At 42.4% G+C, this 26,525-nt stretch overlaps 1 protein-coding gene across 5 annotated transcripts in view; it reads left to right on the top strand.

Moving 5' to 3' along the window:
- The window catches only part of ARHGAP26 (Rho GTPase activating protein 26), a 405,589-nt gene that overhangs the window by 139,845 nt on the left and 239,219 nt on the right, over positions 1-26,525 (top strand). For all 5 annotated transcript variants that reach the window (XM_081134784.1, XM_081134783.1, XM_081134782.1 and 2 more), the window contains exon 11: positions 11,612-11,690. In XM_081134784.1, coding sequence (XP_080990910.1) covers positions 11,612-11,690 — 79 coding nt within the window. The remainder of the gene's footprint in view (positions 1-11,611; positions 11,691-26,525) is intronic.

Genomic DNA, 26,525 nt, shown 5'->3' with positions numbered 1-26,525 from the left:
CAAAATAATATTGAATGTCAACTATAATTGAAAAATAAAATTTAAAAAAATGGACTTCACTTAAAAGCAGCATGTGAATTAGTGGTAGTGGCATGCGAATCACTAATACTTGCCAGTGTCTGTCTTCAGTCACTTTAAATGATCAACTCCACCTTGCAGCACCTTATGGAAATTAATGAGCAAATGTAGGGAAAATATTTGTTTAAGCTAAAGGATCCTGATGGTGGTCATCTCCCAACATCCCTGAAGTTGTTTATTTTTAAGAAATTTCTCACAGATGTGACACATGGTTGTCTTCTCCAGAATGTTTTCCAGGAGGAGCCACGAAACCGTATGGAAAATAATAGAAACAAAAGACTCCTTTTTGATGCATTGAATCAGTGTAGCCTCTTGAGGGCCAGTGCTTATACCTGGGGAAAGGAAATGATTAGAATGCTTTATTCTTTCCAGGACTAGCTGCCTCAACAGAAGTGCATACATTTGGAGATAGGTGGAAAGTCCAGTGCCCATCCCCAGCATTGGCACCCTCCAGAGGTGGCAGCAAAGGACAACTTATTAGAGATGACTGGTTACTTGGTACTAGGGTAGGGGTGTAATGGGGACCAAAAGAAGCATAGTTCTTGCCTTCACAGAACTTCCCTTTGAGGGTAGAATGCATGTGCGTGCGCACACACACACATTCATGCAGTTAAAGGCACAAATCTAAAGGCATAGTGTATTTACTCTTCCAGCAAACTTGGAGGGCCAGAATGCTATGGGGAAAATGTAAGGAACAGAGGGACCTTACCTTTCCTTCTTACAGAGAATCATGGCCTGACCGGAATGCCCTGAGTTCACTTCCTGCCCCCCTCCCTCATTTATTTAGCATAACTATGTGCCAGAGACTCTACCGTCAGTGGAGATATAAAGTTTAAGGAAGCACTATGAATCTATTGGACTTTCCTTCTTAAAGGTCATCATCTGATTTTTCTTTCAAACCACATCTGAAGCCCTCCTTTTGCAAGCTTTGCACTGATAGGTAAAGAGAGACAGCTTTCCCCCAGAGCAGTCCCAGTGAGGCATGTCACACCCAGCGTCACCTCTGTCCTCGTAGTCCCACCATGGCCTGTGTATTTGCATAGTGTATGAGCTTTTTTTTGTGTTGGTTGGCTGGTTGTTTAAGTAGGTGTGTTTTATATACCTCTGTTCATTTCTAAATATCTGTCTCAGGTAATTTCCTTCCAGAGGCAGAATAACATCGTGTTATACAGCCTTTAATACAGCGCTGTGTACATGTGGCTGTTCGGTTTTGGTTTTTATGGTAATGTAATTTTTGAGCTAAATTCTTTTTCTTTTGGGATTTTGGTGAACTGTTGTGATAGAGACTACAGGAGCTCAATCGTGTCAGTTGCTATTTAAACTAAAACATCAAGTATATACACGATCTGCATGCCTGTCAAAACCCCCCAGGAAAATGGAAGGTTGGTTAAAGTAAGGACAGGGGAGGCTAGAAAGATTTATGGGAGATCTACAAAACCTATTCAAACTCTCTAATGTATCACCGCCTTTATCGGAAGTCTGTTTTTATAGCAGGCTTGCATGATGTGGGTAAAAGATCGAAGCAACCCTAGGTTGGAACTTGGTTATCTGCTGCCTGCCAGCCATGTGAGCTTGGGCGGGTGGTTTACCCACATCTGCAGGATGGGCTTATCATACTTGCCCGGCAGGATTGTGTTGAAGGTGGAACGCATGAGTATTTATCCCCGATGCAGTCCTGTGTTGGAAGGGGTTGTGCCTTTGAATTTTCTCTCTTCCCTAAAACCTTGGGCTTTATTGCTCTTATTTGAACCTTAGCTTTGGTGGGTGTATCTTTGAGCCCCCCCCCCATCCTTTTCCTATGGTGTCATTTTCCAGTCCCCTGTAAGCTGAGAGTGAATAGAGGTGCGTTAAATGTATATGTGCAAAGGAGCTACTACGAACGGGGAGATGCCATTTTCAAAATATGTATGTGATAGCCTGTTATTTATACATATATATTTTCCTGCCCAAGATAAAAAGTGTTATGCTCCTCTTTCCAGTTTATGGTCTCAAAAGGAAGCCATACTAATTTTGAAGTTAAAATGATGCTGTTATTTCCAGTTTGGTGTGTGATGTGTGTGCATGCACTTGTTTGTGTGTCTTTGTGAGATTTTGTGAGTGTGTGATTGTGTTTTCCAAAAAGAGTCATCTTATGTAACAGACCTTGTTTCAGTGCTCAGCCTCTAGATGGCAGTTTTGTATGTGTATTAGTGACTACGAGGCCTCCAGTTGCAAATCAGCTGTCCTTCACACATTGACAGGAGTCAGTGGGGCGTGTGCGTGCGTGCGTGTGTAAATTTCCGTAGAAGAAATCATCATGTGAATATTACTTAAGGGAAAGTTATTTAAACGACTCTTTCTTTCTCTAGAAATTGCTGCTTTCTCTAGAAATTCCTTTTGTGATGGCTCATTTCATACCCACTTTCCTGCAGAAGCAAGCAGGCACAGTTAATCTAGCCTCTGTGTAAACATTACATTGCACCTAGCTTTCTGAGGTGTCAGGCCCTTGGCTTCAGGGCCTGTGCACTGGAGGATGGTGCAGAAAGCAGCGGGTGACTTCGGCTGCCCGGCGTGTGCTGAGAGCCAGGCCACCCTACTTGCCCTCACGGTGCAGTGCACCTTTATCTTTTGCAACAGACGAATCCATTTTTCCTGGTTTCAAACTTCCCCTCCCCTCCCCTTCTCACCCCTTGTTTGAAATAATATTTGATTTTGCCTTCCTGCTGGTTGGATTAGAGTGCTGGTCTCAGTGCCAATGACATTTCAGAGAGGAAATGGCTTTTTCCTTCCTCAGAGGGTGTTATATGGCTCCAACTTCCATGACTTGGGTGGGGGTGGAGCAGGGGGAAATAGCATACTTTCTGGATGGCTTTTTGGCACTTTTGTAAGATAATCTAGTTGAGAAGTTCTTGGGTTTTTAGAATTCATGTAGTTTGAACTTGTCATTGAGTTTTTTTTTTAAGTTAGAGAGTATTTGCTGTTTGATTCTGGTTTAAGTAAGAGTGGGACGTGGTGGTTAATGGACTGAGGTGTGAAATAAGTCAACCTTATTTCGATTTTTTAGTCCGCATGGTGAAATTTGGGGTTTTACTGACTTGGTATACCAGTTTGTTTTCCAATTTCTGCATATAAAATGTTTATTTTAAAAGAATTTAAACCAAAATTTTTCTGTTACATAAATCTGAAGAGAGGAGACAATTCAACTGGTAAATTCTACTTACGTGCATTTCTATTTATCGTGAGATAGAATAGTAATAATGAAAAAATCCTCAATTAACTCGGAGAGTTCCTGAATTAGAGTATTTTTCATTGTTTGTTATGAACAATAGTAACAAGTGCTTGCATTCTTCCTGAGTCTTACTCATCGCAGCAATTAATAATTCCTCCTGGTGCAGTGTGTGAAAATTTGCTTGCTCCTGTGTCCCCAGTGCCTAGTGTTATGGCTGGCACGTAATAAGTACTCAATCAATATCTGTTACACTGAAGAACCGTGCAACTTAATGGGCAAAGATTTCTTTGTCTGGGTTTCCTGATGGTTTGTGACTTCAGTTTCCTTTAAGATAAAGATGTAGGGAATTGTCTGACGTGATTGGCCATATTTACTCTATAGATTGTGATTATTGCTATGGTACTAATTATTTTAGGACCTTTCCTCCCAAGAGATCAGTGCTGTAGGTTTAATAAGTTATGATGCATTCGTTCATTAGGATAAGATCCTTCATGAATAGTTAATTAGAAGCCTGCTTCTATTCTAAAAACTTCTTAAGGGTGTGTGTGTGTGTGTGTGTGTGTGTGTGTGTGTGTGTGAGAGAGAGAGAGAGAGAGAGAGAGAGAGAGAGAGAGAGGGAGGGGGGAAGAGGGAGAGAGAGAGGTGTCTCTTTCCTAAGGATCTCATCGCCCTGGACCTCAGGACATGTACTGCATGCACATGGGGGCAGTACAGCATTATGGTTAAGGTGTGGGCTTTGGTTTTAAAGTCAGGTTGACCTGGGTTCCAGCTGAGGCTTTGCTACCTCCTTGCAGTGTGACGTTGTGCAAGTACTTTCTGAATATCAGTTTTTTAAAAGAGGTATAGTGATAGTGGTTACTTCATACAGTTATTGTGAGGAATAAATGATAATGCATGTCAAGTCCTTAGCATAGTGTGTGATCCATAATAAACACTCAATAAATCTTAGCCACAGTTTGTCGTCCACCAGTTTGCAACTGCTAGTTTCTGTCTCACTTTCTGTCTCTCTTACATGTGCCATGGTTCTTGTGGCACATTATATATTCCTCTCATGCCCAAGCATCTGTAATGGACAGGGACTTTTCATAGTTAACATTATCCCAGAGCATGCATAGTTTGTGCAGATTCATAGCTTTTTATCCCCAAGGAGTAGATTAATGTTGTCCTTCGGTGATGGCACTGGGCCCTGAGCGTTGAGGAAAGTGGGAAGGTAGCCCAAGTTCCTCCCTTGTTGATGAACTGGAGATGCTTTGCTATTTTTGACTTTGAGGTTAACCAAGAACACAGACATACATCATTATTGGTCTTAGGGCATGAGATGACATGCCATATAACATGCCATGATAATCTGGACTGAAGCTCAGGTGGAGACAGGCAGAGAAGGACAGACAGACAGCAGAAGTTGCAAACTGGTGGTCCACAGACATGTTTGGTTTGGCTTGAGTAGTGTTTGAGGCAACAACTTAAAATTGGAAAAATCTGTAAGTGCTGATCTTGCCTTCCCATGTGTCAGCTATTTGTAGAGCTGAATGATGGATGCTTCTGCCAGGTGGGGTGTGGCCTTTTCACTTGGCTGTAGTCCCCACCCTGCCCTGTTGTTCCCCATCATGATGACAGGTGACAGCTGTCAGTTTGCCTTGCACTCGCACTGTTGTTTTTCCCATAGAGGGGAAATAATGCTGTGTTCCTATGTCTCTATCAAAATGTAAAAGTGCAAATGAAAAAACAAAAGGCTGCATGATTTAATGAAAATGAGACCAAGCCCGTTTTTGTTGGGGCAGTGAAGAATTTCTTACCCAGTTTCCCTCAGTTTGCTTACTCACCTGGTCTCTGTAGACATTTGAGTCTGCAATCTCTTAGACAGACATATAGGAGATGTCATTCTCCAAGTTTATTCTGCCGGACTTTGGCCCCATTTTGTGTGAATGTGGATCTTCCATATGTGTGTGAAAATGAAGATTTACTAAACCTTGAGCCCTTGTAACTGTCCAGGACCTGTTAGAAATCAGTTTCCCAGCGGTGCTTCAGAAGCAAAGGACCACTTTTTCTCCCTGTCATTTCACAGCTCTTTCACCTGTGGGGGCAGCCACATCCTCCAAGCTTTTCTCATTTCCCTCTGTCTTCTTATATAAACACGGTGAGGCAGGTTTCAGACACAGGCTGCAAGAACATGTGTGTCTGTGGGTGCCACAGTCTTCCTTTTACTCTGAACTTGACCCCTAAATGTACTGTAGTGTGGATGGAAGCTGGGAACAAACTCTTGCCAACAGAAGATTGATAGTCTTGTGAATGAGCGGACCCTGGCTCTTTGGAGGTTTATTTGGAAAGAACAGCACTGTTAGGTCCAGAGTGTGTTTGTTTCAGTGGGGTGGAGTTGGGACTAGCATTTCCTTGTCCAGTGGGAAGTGGGTAAATTGCCAAGCCACTGAGATCACTATTGTTGACTCAGATTCAGGGATAAGATTAGAGTAGGAAAGCTGTCAAGTAACCCTGGAGTCAGGGCTCGTTGTGATTCTGCTCACTCGTGGCTGATGAGAAGGCTCTGAGCTGACACCAGGGGTCCCAGCTCCTAGATGTATGTGTTGCTAAACGATGAATGGCTTTCTCTGGGCTCTTTTTGGAGGCCAGACTTGGAGGAGTTACTGTGGCAGGTAGCAGTTTGCCCTGTGATGGATGAATAACTCTTTTCCGCATCGCCCCTGTAGTGTGGGAGGCAGGTACCAGCTTAGAGAACATTGCAGATCCTTGATCATGGTCCTCAGGCTAATCCAGATAGAGCACTGACCCAGGACTGCTTCAGAATGACAAGAGGTGCTGTACCTTAAGTAGGATCTTAGGATTGAGCTCTAGAAAGGACTGTAAGTCATTGGTTCCTTTTTTCATCTGGTGGCTAGAGGAAGCTCCTTGGCTGATTTTCTAGAATTGGCTAAAGACTCCACCTTTGCCCTTATCAATTATTGGCCTTAATTCCAAAAGGGGGAAATAGGCACCTGATGCTTCATCAGGAGGGAAAAGGAAATGGCTGCGATGTCAGAGCCTGAGTGTCACTTCAGCCCTTGCGTGGGCTGGCTTGCTTTCTGGTAGGGGTGTGATTTTCAGGGCGCTCTGTGTGAGTGTTTGGGGGTGGGGCCATGAGGATCAGAAGCACCTGTGGCTCTTTGCGCTTCTGTTTTAAACTCTGCACAGCTGCCCATCTCCCTCCATAATGTTGATCCAACCCCACGCTTGCCATCCTGCCTGTCCCCTCTTCTTGCCGCACTTGCCCCTGTGATAACTAATTTTGGGAGCATTTACTGTGTGTCTGACACTTTGAAATGCCTTGTACATCTCTCGTTTAACCTTCACAACAACCTCATGAGGTAGGTACTTTTATTATCTGCATTTTAAAGAAGAATAGCATAGTTCAGTTACTTGCCACTATGCTTACACAGCAGGGAAGCACCAGAGTCAGGATAACTGGTGACCCCATGTTATTTCAAAGCATTTTTAAAATTGAGGTGTAATCACAGTAAGATGCCCAAACCTTTAGTCTATAGCTTAATGACCACACACACACACACACACCACACACACACACACACTTCTGCCTGTGCAACACCCAGATCAAGTTTCTGTCACAACAGAGTTCCTGTGTCTGCGCCTCATCCATTGCCCATACCAATTCCCCCAAAACAAAATTACTGTTCTGATGTCTGTCACTGTAGATGACTTTTGCCAGTGTTTGAACATCATAGAAATGGAATCAAACCATCTGTAGTCTTTTGTGTGCAGCTTCTTTCCCTCCTTATTATGTCTATGAGATTCATTCATGTTGTTGCGTGTGGCTGTAGTTGGTTCTTTTTTATTGTTATGTGATGTTCCATTGTTTAAATACACAACAGTTTATTCTCTTGTTGATGTGTATTTGTTTTTTGTTGTTGCAAATTTCGGCCATAATTCCATAGAACTGTGAGCATTCTCAAATGTGTCGTTTGGTGGACATATGTACTCATTTCTCTTGGGTATATATTTAGGGGTAGGACTGGTAGGTCATAGAGTGGGTGCATGTTTCCTCCTGTTTGGTTTTATCAATTTACCCTCCTGCGAGAATGTATGAGAGTTCCCGTGGCTCTCCGTTCTTGTCGGGAGTTGGTTCCGGTGATCTTTGAATGAGCCCCATTCAGGAGGGTGTTTGTTGTAGTTCATTCTGGTCTTCATTGCGTTCCCTGATGAGTCATCATGTTGGGCCCAGTTCCTTATGCTTGTTGGCCACTCATTCGTCCTCTTTTATGGCCTCTTCAAGTCTTTTATGCATTTTATTAATTGGGTTATTCATTTTTTGTTACTTATTTGTTGGCATTCTTTATATATTCTGGATAAATTATAAATGTCTTACTCTGTAGTTAGTCTTTTCACTCTCTTAATGGTATCTTTTGATGAATGGAAGTTTTTCATTTTGGTGAAGTTCAATTTATCCATATTTTTTTATGATTAGTGCTTTTTGTGTGTTTTTTTAAAAAACTAATTGCCCTTCCATCTCCTGGGCATTTCGAGGCAGGAAAAAAATGTGGAGAACCACTGCTGTAGAAAAGAAGCCACTTTTGGATTCTTGTTTTTGGATTGGCCTAGAGTGGTGTTCTGAGCCCTTGTGTTTATGAAGCACTCCAGGTTTTACAGAGCCCTTTATCGTTCCATCTCATTTCACCCGTGCAGGAGCTCACTGAGGCACTTACTTGCAGGAGGGCCTAGGCCATTTTGATGGCAGAGGACTCGGGTGGTGAATGTGAGCTGTCTGGGGGCTGCGCCGCCTTCACATTTGCCATGGCCTGTGTGCAAGGGTGAAGCATTATACTGCTGGGTTCAGATCCTGGCTCTGTACTGTTGGACAAGGCACTTAACCTATTTGAGCCTTGTTTCTCTCATCTGCCGAATGGGATAATGAGAGCATACCTACCTCATGACGTTGCGAAGATTAAATGAATTAATTTATATATGGTGCTGGTGCGGCTTCTGGGACATAGTCCTGGGTTATTATTGTAGTTCTTATTTCATTATGGTGTTTGATAGGATCACAGTTTTTTTGTAGAAGTAGAAAGAGTTCTGATCATTGACTCCGTTTCTCTTTCATTGTGTTATATTTTCTTTATTCATTCCCCACCCCTCGCCCCTAGCGAGCTCTCTCTCTCCTCTCTCTCCACTTTTGGTATGAAAAGCCAGATGCATTTCAAACATGAGGTAAATTGACACCACATATGAAAGTGTGCTGTCTTACAGAGACTGACGTGGAAAGTGTAGAGTCACTGGGAGTTTTGCTCCTTTCTTTTTGTTTTAAGGGATGGTGGCTGATAGGCCATAGGGAGGGGTAAATATGGATAAAAAGTTAGCCCTGGCGGGTGTGGCTCAGTGGTTAGAGTGTTGGCCTGCACACCTGAGGGTAGAGGGTTCAATTCCTGGTCAAGGGCACGTACCTGGGTTGCACGTCCGATCCCAGTCGGGGAGCATGTGGGAGGCAACCAGTCGATGTGTCTCTGTCACATCGATGTTTCTCCCTCTTTCTCTCCCTTTCCCTCTCCCTAAAAATCAGTGGAAAAAATATCCTCACTCCTTGGGTGAAGATTAAAAAAATTATTGCTTGATTCCAAAATAAAGAAAGTTGACCCATTTACCTTGGTTCTAGGAAATCCACACGTAAGATTTATGTAATAGTGGTTTAAATTGTAATGAAGGAAAACTAACTGGGAGCCTGAAGGACCACTTTCTCTATGCCTGGAAAGCACTGTGATCCAGGTGTCCCCACATGAGGCTGAGAGATTATCTGAACTTGGGGTGATAGGGTGAGACAAAAGTGTGTTAAATCCACTTATTTAACACACTTATTCACTTAAATCCACTTATTCACTTCTCTACCACCTGTGGAAAAGAACTTGTGTTTTGATATTCTTCTTGAAATGAAAACAAATCCTGTTAACTCTCCTGGTTACTAAGGCCAAATGGCTCCCCCTTCAGAGCTTCTGAGTTTGTCTGAACTTCCTCTTTGTGGCCCTGAGTGGAAATTTCACACAGTGTGCCATGAAGTTGATGTGACATTTGCGAGGTCCCTGAGATGTTGGTATGCTAGATCTGTTGTGGTCTCATTGTTTGCTGGTGAGCACCTAGCAGGAAATGACTTGGAGAATGTTGTCTTCCATGACCCCCGAGGAGAGAAGAGGGAGAACAGGAAGGAAGGGGTGGGTGTGGGAGGGGGTAGCCCATGCTGGTGGGCCTCAGACCTAACTATGCATCAGGATCACCTGGGGAGTTGGTTAAATTCAAGTTCACAGGCCCAGCCCAGAAGTTCAGATTCAGTAAGATGGGGTTGGGCTGGGACTCTCCATGTTAAGGGAGTGCCCGATTCTGAAGTCAGTGGTCCAGGAACACTTAAGTAACAGTCAAAGCTCAGGTTCAGGGACTCGAGAGTTCTGCAGAGGACAGCAGCTTTATAGCCTTTTGATTTCAAAACCTTAACACTTTGTGCTCTGCCCTTTGAAAGGTAGAAGAGTATAATCAGTTAACTGTGTCCTCAAACTTCAGGGTCATCTCTGTGTCACTCTGGGGCACTCTGCAGACACCCCGTGGGTCTGGCACATTGAATGAGCTAGTGGTGGGAAATGGGCACCTGAGTCTGAGAATGAGAATTTCTGAGAAGAGGGAGGAAACCCTGGCAGGTGGTAGTGGAGAGAGGAATTGTTATATCTTCTGAGTCATGTTTGTATTAGGGTGCCAGTGCCCATTGTGGCCTTCACAGGAATGACCAGTGTCTGTCCTGTCACCTACCTCTCATGCTCAATGCCACCATCTCCATCCACTGACCCACCCTGCCACCCACATACACCCCTGCCCCCACTCCTTCCTCCCTCCCTCCCTCCCTCCTCCCTTCCTCCCCTCCCTCCCTCCCTTCTCCCTCCCTCCCTCCCTCTCTCTCTCACACACACACACACATACACACACACACACTCTCATTCATGACCTCCCAGATTCACACCCTCACACCAGTGCACCTCAAATCTCCAACCCCTCTGAACCTAAATGTTCGTATCTTTGAAAACTTTTTCTCTTAGAGGATGTTGAGAGGTGATCAGTGAAAAGAAGCATATGTGATATTTAAAATATGTTCAACATAAATAGGTCTAGCATATTCACTGGAGCCCTGTGAATAAGCCAGGAGCAGTGATCACTGGTGAGCTGAATGAAAAGGCTTTGGTGCTGCGGGGCTAGGCTGGTGGTGCTCAGGGTATGGCAGAGCCCCGTGTGCCCCCGTTTTGTGCTGCTTTGTGACCCTCAGCAGTGCTGTGGACTGAGACAGTAACAGGATTTCATCCTTGCACAGAGCACCTTTTCCTCCTGGGGTTCTCCCTCCTCTTTCTCAGACTTTAATGATGAGTGTTTATGTTAGCAGTCCTTAACTTTTTGAGGGTAGCAGTCTTCTTTGGGAATCTGATAGTTTGAATTATTTCTACAGAAAAATACGCAGACATTTAGAGGGGGAAAGTGGCTTCTGAACTCCTTGGGACCCACCTGTGGGCCCTAAGTAAAGGACTGCTTTAAGGAGCACAGACTCCCCAGGTTCGTGTTTACGGCCCGAGTCTCCTGGTGGGGCGCCGTTGGTAGTGTGACCTCCACAAGCACCGCTGACCCCGTGCGTGCGCTTTCTGGAGGGTTTGCGCTCAGCTTGAAGGAGCGCGCCGGTGTCGGTGAGAGGGTTGAAAGAGCAAGTGTGTGTAACGACCTTAGCACCTGACATGGCAAGAAGTCACTTAACAATACTATATACATTCAGTGTATTCATTACAAAGCTGATTACCTCCGTAAAACTTCTCCATGTCAAAAGCAGTTTAGAAGCATTGGACCAGCTCTTATTAGGAGACCAGAATTTCTCCAGCTTGGATGCTTCCTCCCCTTTTTATCTCCAGTCCAGTGATTCCATTCACTTCAGTACATCTTTAATGCGCTCGGACTGGGAGCAAAGCCCTCTGTTAAGCATTTTAGAGAACAGGAATGAGTAAGATCTCAGGGAAGAAACAAGGTCTAAAGGCCTCACTTGACTTATCTGTGTCCTTTATCTGTAAGTAGAGTCCCATCTTCTGTGCTTCTTCCTACCTCCCTGGGGCACCTGGGCTTATTGAGAGGGATTCGGGACCAGGCCTTTGCTTTCTGAGACTGGAAGATGGCTCAGAGAGGCCGAGGGGCGTGCCTCTCCTCCTGTATAGCTCTAGGGACCCCTCACTCTGTTGCGCGTGTGTTTCTTTAAGGCTTACCTTGTCAGGCTCCCTCCACCTGGTTCATCGCCGTGTCTTCCTTTCTCCACAGGCCAGGGGTTATCACCATGCAGGCACTGTCGGAGGAGGACCGGAGGCTCTGGATGGAAGCCATGGACGGCCGGGAGCCTGTGAGTACAATTCAGGGAAGTAGAGCAGGAATAAAGGCCTGAGTTGTTTGTTGCCTCCCTAGATTGTTGCTGACGCTCCAAAGCCTTGGGGGTCTCGAGACCAGTGTACCAGAGGGCGTGTTTCACTCGTGGGCTGGCGTGCGTTGATGTTGATCTTGCCTCTGCGTGGGGGCCGTGCCTGAGCTTCAGCCTCTGTCTGAGGTGTGGGTTCTGCATGACACTGTACCAGAACTCTGCTTCGCTGAGGCAGTGCAGCACCCCGGTCTCAGGAGGGAGAGTCCAGTTTGGCTTTCTGAATATTTATTGATACCTCCATGAAGTAGGATGCAAAGCATAATTTCAACCCCATTTTAATGGGGTAAATGATTATAAAAGTGTATACAGTTATGCAGCACCTTTTCTCACCCCCTTCTGGTTCAGCTCCCCCTTGCCATGGTAGCCAAGATTCCATTATACACAGTGGGATTATCAGGGTGGATGGAAGGGGTTAAGTCTGGTAATGTGGTCCCTGCTCCCATTTCAGAGATGCTGGCCTCTGCTGGGTGAGGTAATCTTGTGGTTTTCCTACATCTTGTGACATGTAAAACCCACATAAGAGCCCTGTGGAAGTCCCTAGAGTCAGAGTAGTCATCTTATCTTGATGCCAAGGATATCAACCCCAGCGTTCAGCAAATGGCAAGGTTGCAGAATCCTCAGAGGACAGTTTAACCATGTCCCACCAGTAACAGATAAAAAGAATCCACACTGCCAGAGGGCCAATAATTGTTACTTGCAAAAGCACTATCCAGAGGGGGGAAATGTGTGCAGGGGATATCAGGCCATGGCCTTTATTAACTGTAGAGCTCTTTGTGTTAACTGGGTGTCCAGTGTAGGGGATTCCAGTTCATTTATGTGTCTCTTTCTTAGCCTACCCTGGTTAGGTGATCTGTATTGATTAATGTACCTTTCTACTCAGCTATTTTTTATATAAATATGGAACTCAACTAAGCATAAACAAATAACTAGTATTTGCATAACATCCAATAATAGAGAGCATGATTTAAAGAATTATTTAAAGATTTTGGAACAATGTGCTAAACCCTAATTAAACATTATTTAATCTGAATTCTTCTCCTGGGCTAAAGTATAAGATATTCCTGGTTTCCTCTCAATATGTTGTTATTGATAGAAACTGTCTCAAAAGCAGATACACTTTTCTACCTTTAGGGCTTTATGGGCGCAATAGCTGCTTGATATCAGAGGCCTTTGAAAGCAGCTTCCTAACTAGTCCTTTATCTTTGCTGTTATCATCTACCATTAGATGAGCACTTTTCAGTGTGTAAGGCACAGATATGGCACCCTCTTAACCCATTTATTTCTCTTAGCACTGTACAAAATAAATATTATAATTCCATTTCACAGATGAGGAAACAGGTTAAATCCCTGGTCCCAAGTTGTACAGATTTAAGTAGCGATATTAGTAGGATACAGGCTTGGTTGCTATAACAAAGAGACTCTGAAGTACAGTGGCTACCTTGAGTAGATGGTTACAATTCGGTGGCAGGCCATGGTTGGCCCAACCATCCTGCCATCCTCAACCGTGGCTTCCCAGGGTGTTCCAGCCGTTGCCATTTTCCAGCTAGATAATGGAGAGGAAAACACCCAGGACCTGGAAGGTGCACACATCACCTCCACTGGCCCACGCAGGATTATATGGCCACATCTGTCTGCAACGGCAGATGGGAAATCCAGGCTGTGCATAAGCAGCCATGGCCCAGCCAGGCCCCGGGGCATCTTACCACTTCAAGGAGGGAGAGAGTGTGGCGGGTGGTTAAAAGTCTCCACCACAGCAGCGAAGCTCGAACTGAACGCATATCTAACCTTCAACATAAATTCGATTCTCATCTTTAGTAGAGATAAAATGTCAACTTCCTTCTAAGAATCCTCAGTTCCTTTTTATACTTTCTCTGACTCTCTCGAATCATTTTCAACTTGTAGGGGAGGAAATACCCAGGAAGAAAAATCCTGTCAGCGCATACTATTCTTAGCATGGTTAAAAAGCCCACTGCTACTGGTGGGTTGTTCTGTTGTCGCTAAACAGGTTTGCTTTGGTTCTGCCTCCAATAAGCCGGAGTTTTAAAACTGCTTTACCAACTCCATTTTAAGCTTCTCTCTCCTCCCTCTCCCCGCCACTTGATATTTGTATATAATTGGTCTTTCTAATCACTTCAGTTTTCCTGTAGATTAACATCTGGCCTCTGCAGATGGAAAAGCTGTTGAAAGAAACACCTTGCTCCAGAATGTACACATTAAAACAAGTTGAAACAAAATAATTGTGTTTCTAAACATAATATAAAATTATTTTCTCACATGAGCATATCGCTTGCATTTAAAACCATACCTCTTTGTGCTTTCTAGTTCCCTAAAGAGAGAGATAAATACAGACGAGTGATGATTGTGTAATTGGCGGGAATATTAGGCTTAATTTTGTCTCGCATTGCTGAGAGCCTGTAGGGAGCATTACTGGTGACATACTACCAGTAGACAATTAGAAGCTCCAGTTTTAATCACCATTTCCCTAATTAGTTAAATCTGTTCTCTTGGGCATTTGGGCTTTGGTAAGGGAATAGATACCTTTTTTTCCTAGCTGGTTTCAGAGTGTTCTCCTTAATTCAGGGAGGTGTTAGTGGTGGCACCTATCTTTTGTTTTTATACTTAAATGCTAATTAATCTGTGATTGATTCTTCAGTTGTTGGATTTGGGGGAGGGGATAATTTTGGTTCCCATCCTTTTTGTTCTTTCATTGTTCAAAAACACCCCAGGGTGGTTGGTTAAAAAAAACCCCACACCCTTAACGAACCCCAGATCAGTTGGTTTTACAATATTTTAGCTAATCATTCCATAAAGTATAGTTTTTAACACTCAGTGACATTCTAGACTGAAGAAATGTTGAATGTCTTTATGGTATTGATGGATAGATAATGGAGGGAGAAATTAGTTGTGTTCCTGCAATGAATTATTGATTTTATCTGTGAAGTGAATTGGAATTCAAATGATGGAAACCCAATTCAAACTTGCCTGGTGGATTGATTGGCTTCCATAACTGGAAAATATTGCAGCCTAACAGTTCTGACCCACCTGAATCTGCAAACTTCCATGATATTTGGAGTTAGTTTCTTCTATTGTGTTGACTTCATTTCCAGCGGGTTCTTTCCATGTAATGTTGATATGCTTCCTAACTGTTCCAGGCTTACATCTTATTATCCAGAACAGGGGTCAGGAAACTCTTTACTGTAAGATAGTAAATATTTTAGGTTTTGCAGCTACTCAGCGTCGTTATTGTAGTTTAAAGCAGCCATAGATAATATGTAAATGAATGGGTGTGGCTCTGTTTTAATAAAACTTTACTTCCAGAAAACATGTAGAAAACCAGATTTCAGTCATGGGCCATCGTTTGTTCATCTCTGATCTGTAAGTCTAGTTGAAAGAGAGCTTATGTAATTTCAAAGAAGTCTCATATTTGCATTTTAATGAGTGAGATGCTTGGACTAGAGGGTGGGATAGATGAATTAACCATTTCTGACTCACTTGCTCTACACTAGAACTGCATAAATGTTGGGGAAAGGTTCACTTCCCGTGCGGGGAAAACCAAAGCATTGCTCTCTGAGGAAGGCGGGTAGACAATGAGTGGGCAAAAATGACACAGCTTCTCCCTACTCTGATATCTGAATTTTATTACATTTCATATTCAGAGAGCTTGCTCTTTAATACTTGGCCAAGACTGAAAGCTAAGCAAGTTTACATGAGCTTCACACTTAATGGTGATAAACGGAATGCTTTCCCCTCAGAACAGGATCAAGGCAAGGGTGTTCTTACAACTCTTACTATAATCAGACACAGTACTGGAAGTCCTCGCCAGTGCAGTAGAGAAAGAAAATAAAATAAAAGACGTACAGATGTGAGTCTGTAAGTATAAAAAAATCAACAAGCTACCAAGCTACCGAGTCAGATAAACTTTTAAAATGATTCTGCTGGATTTTCTTCACTTTCTATTAAACCTGGCTTGACAAACTATGGAATTACCATTGCATCATATAAGGTTTTGTTTTAGTCTTCTGTGGCCTTGCTCCTTTATGAATGGGACAATGGTTTGGAAGAATAGTTTTTCCTATTTAGTGAAAGATCTCTGTAATATCACATAAGGCTGAACTGATAACGTGTCTGAAAGTAAGGTCCCAAATTTGCTTTCCATTTCCCCACCTCCCACCCCTTGGCCCCAAGCTGCTGGGAAGATGGATTATAACTCCATATATTTTGTTGGTTTGTTTCTCTGTGTATTTATTTTTATACATGTACTACATCTAGAAATAAATTCTGTTTTGTAGAATTTTTTTTTAAAATATATCTTTATTGATTTCAGAGAGAGGAAGGGAGAGGGAGAGAGAGAGATAGAAACATCAATGATGAGAGAGTCGTTGATCGAGCCCGCAACCCGGGCATGTGCCCTGACCGTGACTTGAACCCCAATCGCCTGGATCCTAGGTCGATGCTCAACCGCTGAGCCACACCCGTCTGGGCTTGTAGAATTTTTGACATAGTATAGTTTTACTATAGGTTATTAAACCTTGAGTCTTTGACATTTAGGTTGTTTTAAGCTTTTCATCACATGATTACACACAACAATGTAATGAAAATCCTTGTATGTATTTTATCGTTTATTTATTTGAGCATATTTCTAGGATATATACCAAGTGGAATTGCATGTTGGATGGTATGCACATTTAATATTTTAATAGATATTGACAAATTACTTTCTCCACAAAAAATGTACCAAATTATACTCCCTCCAGTTACTTACGAAGGTGCCTATTTTTTCCACTCCTTTGCCAAGACTGCATATTATGAGTCTCTGTGTTTGTGTGAATCTGATGGTTTCATTTGCATTTCTCAAATTACTAATTAGATTGAAAATCTTTTCTTGTGTTTCTCAGCCATTTGTATTTCTCCTTTTTTTATACAGTAATATACGTGAAGTACTTAGAATGGTGTCTGACACATGATTCATGCTATATATAACATTATTATTTCTTTTCTGAATTTCTGACCAAGTATTACACCCATCATTTTTTCTCAGTTCTGCTTTCTGATGCCCAAGGTAGAAACCTAACTTTTTCTAGTGTTTTTTTTCTTGGCTGATATGACTTTTTTATGTCATCCTCTTGACACCTCACTTTTCTAGCCACCCATCCCTGCTCTTAGATTTGGAGTGGTGACTAACCGAGGACACTCCCTCTCTCCCAGCTGAGCTGCTGCTCTCCTGGTTCACCAGGCTGCATGGTCTGAATAGAGCCTGAGGATACCCTGTACCTTTCTGCTCTCACAACAGCCGGCAACCTGTTGGACTTCCCCAGGTGCTACCAAGGTCCTTCTAACTCTCAAGCCAAATATCTCCCCTCACTTCTCAGCCACAGGAGCTGTAGTTCCTAGCAGCTGCCAGGGCTCTAAGCCCAAGGACCTTGAGGCAGGTATGCCCCTCTACCTGGCTGATGTGTGTGCTCCTTTCCGCCCTCTACCCATGGTCTATCTCAGGGCAGAGAGAGAAGATGCCAGTTTCTTTCTCTGCTTATCCCTGAGGGCAGTTGTTGTTCTGCTCCCTCCCTATATTGTTAAATCTACGCACAATTTCACATTTTAAGTTCCTTTTTCTGTTTTTGTGGCCGAGCTTAATTACTGCTGAACCTCTGAAGAAGTTGGCATGCGCAAGGCTGTAACTCTGAAAGTTTCTGTTGCTTTAACTCTGTTTGAGTCAGAGTTAAGGCCAAATTAAGAGTTCCCTATTTTGTTTCCTGCATCTGGAAGGTGACATTTTTGCAAGTCAAGAATTTATCAGAGGCTCTATTGTGTGTGTGTGTGTGATTTTTTAAATCTCTTCATTTTGAAATCATTTCAGACTTATAAAAATGTTGCAAAAATATAAGAATTCCAGAATACCCTTCATCCAGATACCCCAAATACCAACATCTTATATAACTATAGTGTAATTATCAAACCAGGGAATTAACAGCAATACAATATTATTATCTATTTTACAGATCTTGGATTTTGCCAATTTTCCCACCAATATATTTCTTTCTGTTCCATAATGTCATCCAGGATCACACATTGCATTTTGTTGGTATATCTCCTTAGTTTCATTTAACCTGGGACAGGTTAGAGTTTTGGCTTATTAAAGGAACATTACCATCAGCAGATGTCCAGATAGTTCAAATCCCCCATCAGGACAGCATCCTATCTCTGTTCCCATGTTTGGGTGTATTTGAGGACTATTGTCAGTATCCTCCCTGCATCTAGGTAATAATTTATATCTTTCCGTAATCAAACCACTTACATTTCTCTCTGTCTTCTTTCAAAGGCTCTCTCATATATATTTAATCTCATGTTTGTAGATTTTCTTTTTTTTTTTGAATCCTCACCTGAGAATATGTTTTTATTGACTTGAGAGAAAGAAGAAAAGAGAGAGAGAGAGATCTATGTGAGAAAGAAACATTGATTGGTTGCCTCCCATATGCACCCTGACAGGATCGAACCCACAACCTAGGTATGTGCCCTGACTGGGAATTGAACCCGCAACCTTTGGTGTATGTGATGATGCTCCACCCAACTGAGCCTTTTCATATCATTTGTTTCTTTTGCACATTTTATCTTCTACCCTGTCTACTCAACATCATATATTCTTCCTTGCACAATTTACTGTGTTTCTATATTATAGTTGTTGGTTTAAAGCCATTTGAGGGCCATAATATGATCTTAATAGACATTCTGTAGTGCCTCCCACCTCTAGAAACAGCACCAATTATTGTCGGCCTCCTCTCAGATGTTATGGCAGTGATTCATGGGAGTGGAGATTAGGGTTGGATTAGCTTCAGGGTTTTTTTCCCTCTGTGGGAAAAGCAGTTGATAAAGAAAGATCTTTTTTGGAATGACTGTTCATTTGATTCAGTGATCGAACTGGCTCTTACGTCCATTGCTGCAGCTTTCTCTTCCATTCTAAAACCAGAAAATGGTCATATTTGTTAGTGGTCAAATCAAGGATAGCGTTTAAGAAATTATATTGACAGAAGGAGCTGGAGGCACTTTGAATATTAGGAAGTCTGTGAATTAGGTTGTGTTCTTTGTGCTGAGGTGTGGAACAAGATAAGCATTTTTGAAAAATTATCCTTGGGTTTGCTAACGCAGGCTCAAGCGCAGTTCCTGATGCCATTGTGGTCTCATTCTTTTTAGGTGTGTTCCCCAAATCTCTGCCTGTGATCCTAGAAAAAGACACCAGAGCAAGTAAACACATCCTTAAAGCAAAGCCATTTTCAGTATGGTTTTAAAAATCTTCCTTTCAGTCCTCCAGAAAATAGTGCAGACACGCTGTCTTGTGGTTGCAGCCAAAGGCCAGACCGAAGGAGTGCGGCCCTGGCCAGCCCCCAGCCAGCTGCCATTGCTCCCGTGTGCTGTGTGGCCTTGCCCCAACACCCAGAAAAGGGAGATTTCCCCCCATCTTTACCTCTTTATTTTTAAAAGCAAAAAAGAGAAGGGAGTGAAGGGAACCAGAAACTGAGCGAAGATTCCTCCGGTAGGTTAGAAATATGCCCTCTTCGAATTAATCATTGCTAACTAGTTTTGTTTACCCCATAAATCTAAAAAGAGCTTTACTTCATTCAGGCTAAGGAAGTCATCGATGTGATGGGTGAATTGATGTGATTTTTTTTTTTTTTCTGGCGTGGGATAGGGGTATCTCGTGTTGAAATGTATTGGACTGCTTTACAGAAATGAACGCCATGTTTCTCCTAGTAGTTGCTGGCTGTGCTGGACACCTGACTGGGTGATGACTCTTGGCTTTGGCAATTTGTCCACCTAATTTACACCTCTGCGTGCTGCCATCCCAGGAAGATGGCTTATTGTGGGCAGGGATTAATCATATCCCTTTTGGCTTTAATAGTGCCTACCTAAGGTGCTTAGTAGAGTTCTGTGAAACATAATAAGCACTCGTTACTCATTGAATTAACTTCGTGGCAATTACTTGAGTTGGGTTGTTATGTGATCTACAGTTGAATTCATTCGTTGACTGTCTTGGGTTCTGGTAATTATTGGGGAACTCTAAACAGAAACCCATGAGAACAAGGATTTTGTCTGTGTTTCACTGTACCTCCAACGTCTAGAACAGACCCAGGCCAAGATCCCTGAGCATAGTGATTGAGAATTCATATTCGATAAATATTGTTTGAATGAATGAATGAAAAAATAAATAAAAATACCCAGCGGTGTGTTCCCCTCTTTAGCCACAGGCTTTGAACTTACTATATTTAGCTCCACACTGCTCAAGACTCTTTCTCCATTTCTTAGTGATTGTTTACATGTGTCAGAGACCATTGTGCTGCACCAGAGAAAGTCTCAGGTTAGAAGGCTTATTAGAGACTAAGGATCTAGAATTGTAATCTTTCAATTATTGTATTCTCTCTGTGGCATCAGCAATAAAGTTGGGATGTATATGTGTGTATATATATGTACATATAATAGTATGTGCATGTACCTGTGTGTCTATATTTTTTTAGTTTCTTGCCATCTGCTGGCTTTCCTTGAATTTATGAAAAATGCATAATTATGCACAGAGCTCTGGTTCCTGGTAGTCAGGTTGCCATATTGTAAAAGGAACTGAGACCACCAATATCCTTGTGGCTAGGCTGGAGAAGCTTAGAGTTGATAGTAAGGGCTGAGCCTTGTCAGTCTTCCTTTTCCTGAGAAGATTCCTTTACTTTAGCTTAGAAAAAGTTTGTGTATATGCACATAAGAGCACCCCCCCACCTCCACCCCTGCAATGATGAGGCACGACAGAGAAGATGGCAGTAGTCATTTGTTATAATTCCACAAATCGGTTTCACTCTGTGTGTATGTGGATTCCTGTTGTCTTAGTTCACTCTGGTAGTAGTGGTAAAAGGGTTAACTGCAAGGGTTTTGGAGTCAGCCATCCTGAGTTTGAATCCTGATTCTGCCGTGAAGCCTTGAGCAGTTTACCTATCTTTTCTGAGCCTTAGTTTGCCCAGCTGTAAAATGGGGAGAGTAATAGTACTTAAGAGACTCAAGGATGAGATACCACATTGTTTCACATCAGTTTTACAAAGATCAGCTATCCAACTGACAGTGAATTCCAGAGACTTTTAGATTTTGTATATGCCTGCATATATATTGGATCATTGCCTAGAGTTTTACAGATCCGTTTTGAGTCTATGCTGACTGCTTTTTGAACTAGTCATGGTCAGTGGAACTATTATGATTCAGAAAAGCCCAAGTATGATATATTTTTATTGTTTTTTTGGTAGCAGAGCTGGGAAGAGTATATAAAACAAGAAAGTAAAAACAGTAGTACTAAAACATACACAAACACAAAAACACAATAGGACCGAACATTGGAAGGAAATAGGATTCTGAAGTTGTCAGGCCAGTTTTGTTAACATTCTGTCAATATTGTTATGTTAAGCCAGCTTACATTAAGTAAGCAAAGAAACGTTCTACTAAGGTTTTATAGTTTAATTTCCAGAGAGAGTTGAAGTATGTTGACATAGGAGATTATGGGGCTCTTTAGGGTGTACCTACTATCCAATCCTTGTTGCAAAGGATTCAGAGACAAATGATTAATATGCTCCTTTCTATGAATAGTCTTAGGACGAGAGTTGTATCACTCTCACCAGATCCAGTAAGCTTTAATTTTTGCCACTATCGTTTCTTTGGCCCTAAAATCTAATCATAATGGTAGTGTGCGCTTCTGCTGTTCGGAGGTTGGGGCCAATGCTACCCCGTCAAGGTCAGATTTTGGAGGTTAAGATCAATTTTATCTGGAATGTGGACTATTTCTTTGGGTAGGTTGGTATATCAATTAATATTCTTACTGGGTTGAAGACTGTTTAGTAGATAGTTCTAAACTCCAACTACCATGTAGTTGACTTGGCCTGTGTACTCAACACTATCAAAGAAGGACTGATACTAGCAGAGGAATTAGACACAGACGTCAAGTTTAAGGGGTGAGGAGGGGGGAGAGGAGGTAGCTGAAACTTGAATAAGTTCCACTGAGTTGGTGAACAAGGGCTTCTCACTCTGCAATCCAAGGATGGATTTGGGGAGGGCATAGTGATGCCATCTGTGAACCCCCCGCAAGATGCTTGTATATGGCTGTGCTAAGGAGAAAAGCCTGTAGCATTTATTAGTTTTTTCAAAAGGCTCTGTGGCCCACTGCCACCTGGCATTTTATGTGGACCTGGTTGTTTCATGAGAATAAATATTTGGGGGAAGGCTCTCTCTGTTCTTAATACCCAGTAAAGTCATGGCATTTGTTTCTTCTGGGCCCATTTGTGAGCTGAAGTCGAAGACGGCTGTGGATGGCTTCACTGCTAAGTGCATTTGTCTGCTATCTGCCTGCATTTTGAGCCAACCCAGAGATAAATACAACCTAACTTCATTCACAGATGAGTTATACAGAGGAAAGAGAGGAGAGAAAGAGAGGGGGGCGGAGAGAGAGAGAGTGAGAGTGAGTGTTAGGGTGGTAGATGTATCAGTCTTTAGGATTTTATTACTCTTAATGGGGCCCTACCAGCTCTGAGGTGTGAATCCATATCCTCTGACTAAACAACCAGTCAAGATTTAATCACTTGGAGTAGCTGAGGATCCTGCTTTAGGCAGTCCCTGTGCTGCTCTGGCTGCTCATTTAGAAAGTTTTTCTGCATCTGCTGGGTTGGAGATGAACTGGCCACAAGAGAAACACATGAGTTGGAGGTATGGGGGGGTGTCTGTTTTTTAGGGCTACTGAAACAAATTACCACAAACTAGGTGACTTACGATAATGGAAATTTTTTCTGTCACAGTTCTGGAGCCAGAAATCCTATATTAAAGTATCAGCATGGGTATGCGCCCTCCACATGTTCCAGGGAGAACCCTTCCTTTCCTCTTGCAGCTTCTGGTGGCTCCAGGCATTCCTTGGCTTGTGGCTGCATCATTCCAGCTTCTGCCTCGATCTTCATATGGCCTTCTCTTCTTCTCCATGTCTTCTCCTCTTCTGTCTCTCATAAGGACATTTGTCATTGGACTTACAGCCCACTGGGTAATCCAGGATGATCTTCTCTTAATTACACATGCAAAGACCCTTTTTTCACATTCACAGATTCCACGGGCATAAACATACAGCTGGTTCTCGAATAACTGTTTTGTTCAACATTGTTTTGTTATAATGAGATGCTGTAGGAGCTTAACTCTTGTTTATACCAATTAGCCTATGATAAAATTGCTTTTATTACACATTGTTTTACTTAAAGTTGCAGAACCTATTGCTGATACTAAATGAGGACTGACTTACTGCTATATTATTTTTATGGCCCACTATTCAACTCATCGGAGCAGGTTAATTTTCTTTCCTGGTTTCTGTGTTTTACAGTTGGAGTACACCATCTTTGCTGCCAGCCTTTGGCAGTGAGAGAGGCCTGACTAGGATGCTTTCTATTATGGGTGTGTTTCTGTTTTGTGTCTTTTTCTGTTTGAATCAGATGTACTCAAGTCAGTTTTAGTGTTTGCCTGGAGGTGGCCTTCTCATTTTCTTTCAATGTTCCCTATAGACATTTTAGAGTAGTTGTAAGCAGGGGACAGGCTTGGTTCCATAGTGAGGTGGGGGGTAGGAGTGGGAGAAAAGGGAAAAGTCATATATATATAAATTATATATACATAAGTTATATATACTTAAATTATATATACATAAATTATATATGTGTGTGTGTGTGTGTGTGTGTATATATATATATATGTGTATATATAATGGATCCTAACTCATGGATTACTCTTTTATTCAGAGACAAAATCAGCTATTTGCTTTGAGGAAGCTCAGTTATTTCTAGATTCCCATTTCCATTGGCATTTGGCTACTACTGTACTTGTTCATTTCTTTTTACCAAGGTGGTAGCAGCCACAATGGCACGGAGAGAATATAGTTTTTAACACCTCACCACAACCAGTGCATTTAAGTTTTGCTGTGGTCCAGCTGGCAAATTGAGCTTCCCACAGCATCACAGATTTCCCTCTCTGGAGTCCCACTGCCACTCTCCTTCATCGACATGCAGGAGGATGTAAGCTGCTCTTCAAGATTTTGGGTCTTTGGAATTCAACTCTGAACATTTGCTGAGTACAGACTACATACCAGCTACCATGTGGGTGTTGAGAGAGTTAATGAGCAAACAGATTAGGCACCTGCCCTTTGGCCATAAATAGTTTTTCTTTCTCATGTCCCTTTTTCCAGTCTTGCGCACTGCAGTGGTTAATTGTTTTAAACTGAACAACTTTTTTAGTTTTAAAACCTCCATGCAAGAAAGTCTCGCTGTACAAAATGCATACATATGTGGTGTTCCGCAGCTTCAGAGCCTGGTTTCTCATCGGTTTGGAGCTTTCAACAGCCTATTTCAAGTACCTTTTTTTTCACCACCTCCTTCCTCTCTAAGTGGCTGACCCTTGAAGTTCTGAAACTGGAGGACACTGTCTGTGTCATGCTAGTTCAATATATCAGGACTTGCCAGAATTAAGGCAGCCTGTCTTATATGGACAAGACTGTTCCTTTATTCTTGTTTTTAGTGAGGGGGAATGTATAGAGCAGCAGCTGACAAGAGACCAGCCAAGAGTTTTATTGTCCCTTTTTTCCTATGAGATGCAGTGACTAGGTCTTATCTCTACCTGAAGGTGGGCTTCAACTATCCGCTTGGTATGGGGCCATGGCGTTTAGTTTGCTACAAGTGATGACCTCCTGCAGAATCTGGATTGGCATGGTCCATTTGGGATGGGCTGTAGCAATGCTAGAATTGTCTCCTTCCGACCTGGGGCTCTGATGGTATCTGATCTTACCTTTTTTTTTTTTCCTTTACAAGGGATTTGGAAATATGACGTGTTCTACTCCTGTTTGTTCTAATCTCTGGGAAAAGGCATCCAGACTTTGGGGGATATTGTTAAAGACCACTAGACAGTAGTCAAGGTCTGTTAGTCCCATTCTTCCTATGAAATAGAAGAATTTTAGGCCCCATAAATGGGATGTTTCTGAGGACTTATTACAGTATTCATCCAATTTAGAGCCCAGGTCAGGCTATACTTTTCTTTCTCTGCTCCTATGTGGCTGAGCCTAGATCTACCCCCTTTGCTTCTGGTAGAGTCCCTTTGTTCTTACAATTGAAAATTCCCAAGGTTACCTCTGCTCTGTGTTACACGTATGTTTTCTGATGAGTTGATGAATTACCCTCCCCACTCAATCCCAACCCTTCTGGAGTCATTCCGTCTGTCCTTTTTTCTCTGCAGCTGTATTTTTCTTCTGTCCTAAAACACTCAGTTTCCTGTTAGTCCAGATTACCTTTCTTCCATTGGAGTCTCTACACCCTCCCTCTTGGGAACTTGCCAGGTTCTCCTGTCTAGATCAATAACTTTCCGATAACGTAGTATCTGGCACATAGTCCACTCAGGACACATTGAGAAAGTGGGTGAAACTTGACTAGCGGCCAGTGGTAATAGCGCATGAACTCAAATGTGTTCCAGGTGTCTTGATACACCCACTCTGTGCCCTCATGGGGACATTGAAGTGTCTTACGTGTTTCATTCGTCGGTTTAAGAACATGAAGTTTGCCTATTTATTTACTGATATATTTGACATAGGGCTAATTCCTGTATTGCTTAAATATCATTTCAAAGGCACACTATCAATTTGATAATCACTTTTGGGGAGCAAGAAGGAGACATTTTATTAATATAAATAAGAATTATATGATGCATTCCAATTCCAGGAAAAAGGTGTTTCAGAATCAAGGAAATATGGTATGTTATCAACTCCTAGTGATATATTATGACTGGTCTGGAGGAAAATTATGTAGACAGGAGACTTTTGTCGGGGAAGGGAGATTAGAGACTCTTAAAAATCTAATGACTACTATAGACAACCTATAAAAATGAATGAACCTGGAAAGGAAATTTTGTCATAACATTTATGGGGGTTTATGGATCCTTTGAATTCACCCAGGTTATGAATCTCTGGCATCAAGCATTGTAGGACTGTGTCCTTATTTGACGCTGTTAGGAAAGCTCTCCAGGGGATGACTGAAGAAGCCATCTTGCAGTGTTTTCTGTCAGGGACTTTGTTTAGGTTGTTAACACTAAAAGACTCTTTAGGCCTTTAATAGGGAAAATGGAAGTAGACATTGACCGGTTCCAGATGTTCGTGTCCTTGTAGCCTGTCTCTTTGGCCAGCACATGCCTCGTGCTGTTCCTGTGCAACATGTAGCTTGCTGCTGACCTGGCCTTGCTCGTTTGAGCCAGAATCCTGGCTGCAGTGGTGAGTGGAGTCCAGCTGGCCCAGTTACTTCTTTAGAACAATCTCTGGAGGGCTTCTTTTACGTAGGACTTTTGAAGACAACAGAGGATTCATTGAGAATGCTTAAACCCACACTAGATAAAGCCACGCATAGTTTGAAGCATAATTGTGGGAGGAGGGGTCTGTGTTCATCTGGGTTTTCATTATCTGAGCCCCCGAAGTTATGAGCTTACCTAGGGAAGCAGAAGTTATGATTGATTATTTGAAAACATGAACTAATGACAGACCACTAATAAAATTAGTCACAGCTTAACCAGTTCTCCTCTTTGTTCAATACTTTCATTTATTTTAGGACATCTTGTCTGTGTCCTGGTCTTTCTCTGAATGGAAGGTAAACATTTAAAAGCAGAACAAAGAAAAATTGTAAAAAAAAATAAGCTGAGTCTATGGAAGTGGTATTGGAGACCTTGAATTTCGTGCATCATCATGGGCAA

This window comes from Miniopterus schreibersii, assembly GCF_964146895.1.
Source record: "Miniopterus schreibersii genome assembly, chromosome: 4".
NCBI classification, from domain to species: Eukaryota; Metazoa; Chordata; class Mammalia; order Chiroptera; family Miniopteridae; genus Miniopterus; species Miniopterus schreibersii.
The sequence above is the reverse complement of the archived record's forward strand: the minus strand, read 5'-3'. Positions and strand labels throughout refer to the sequence as shown.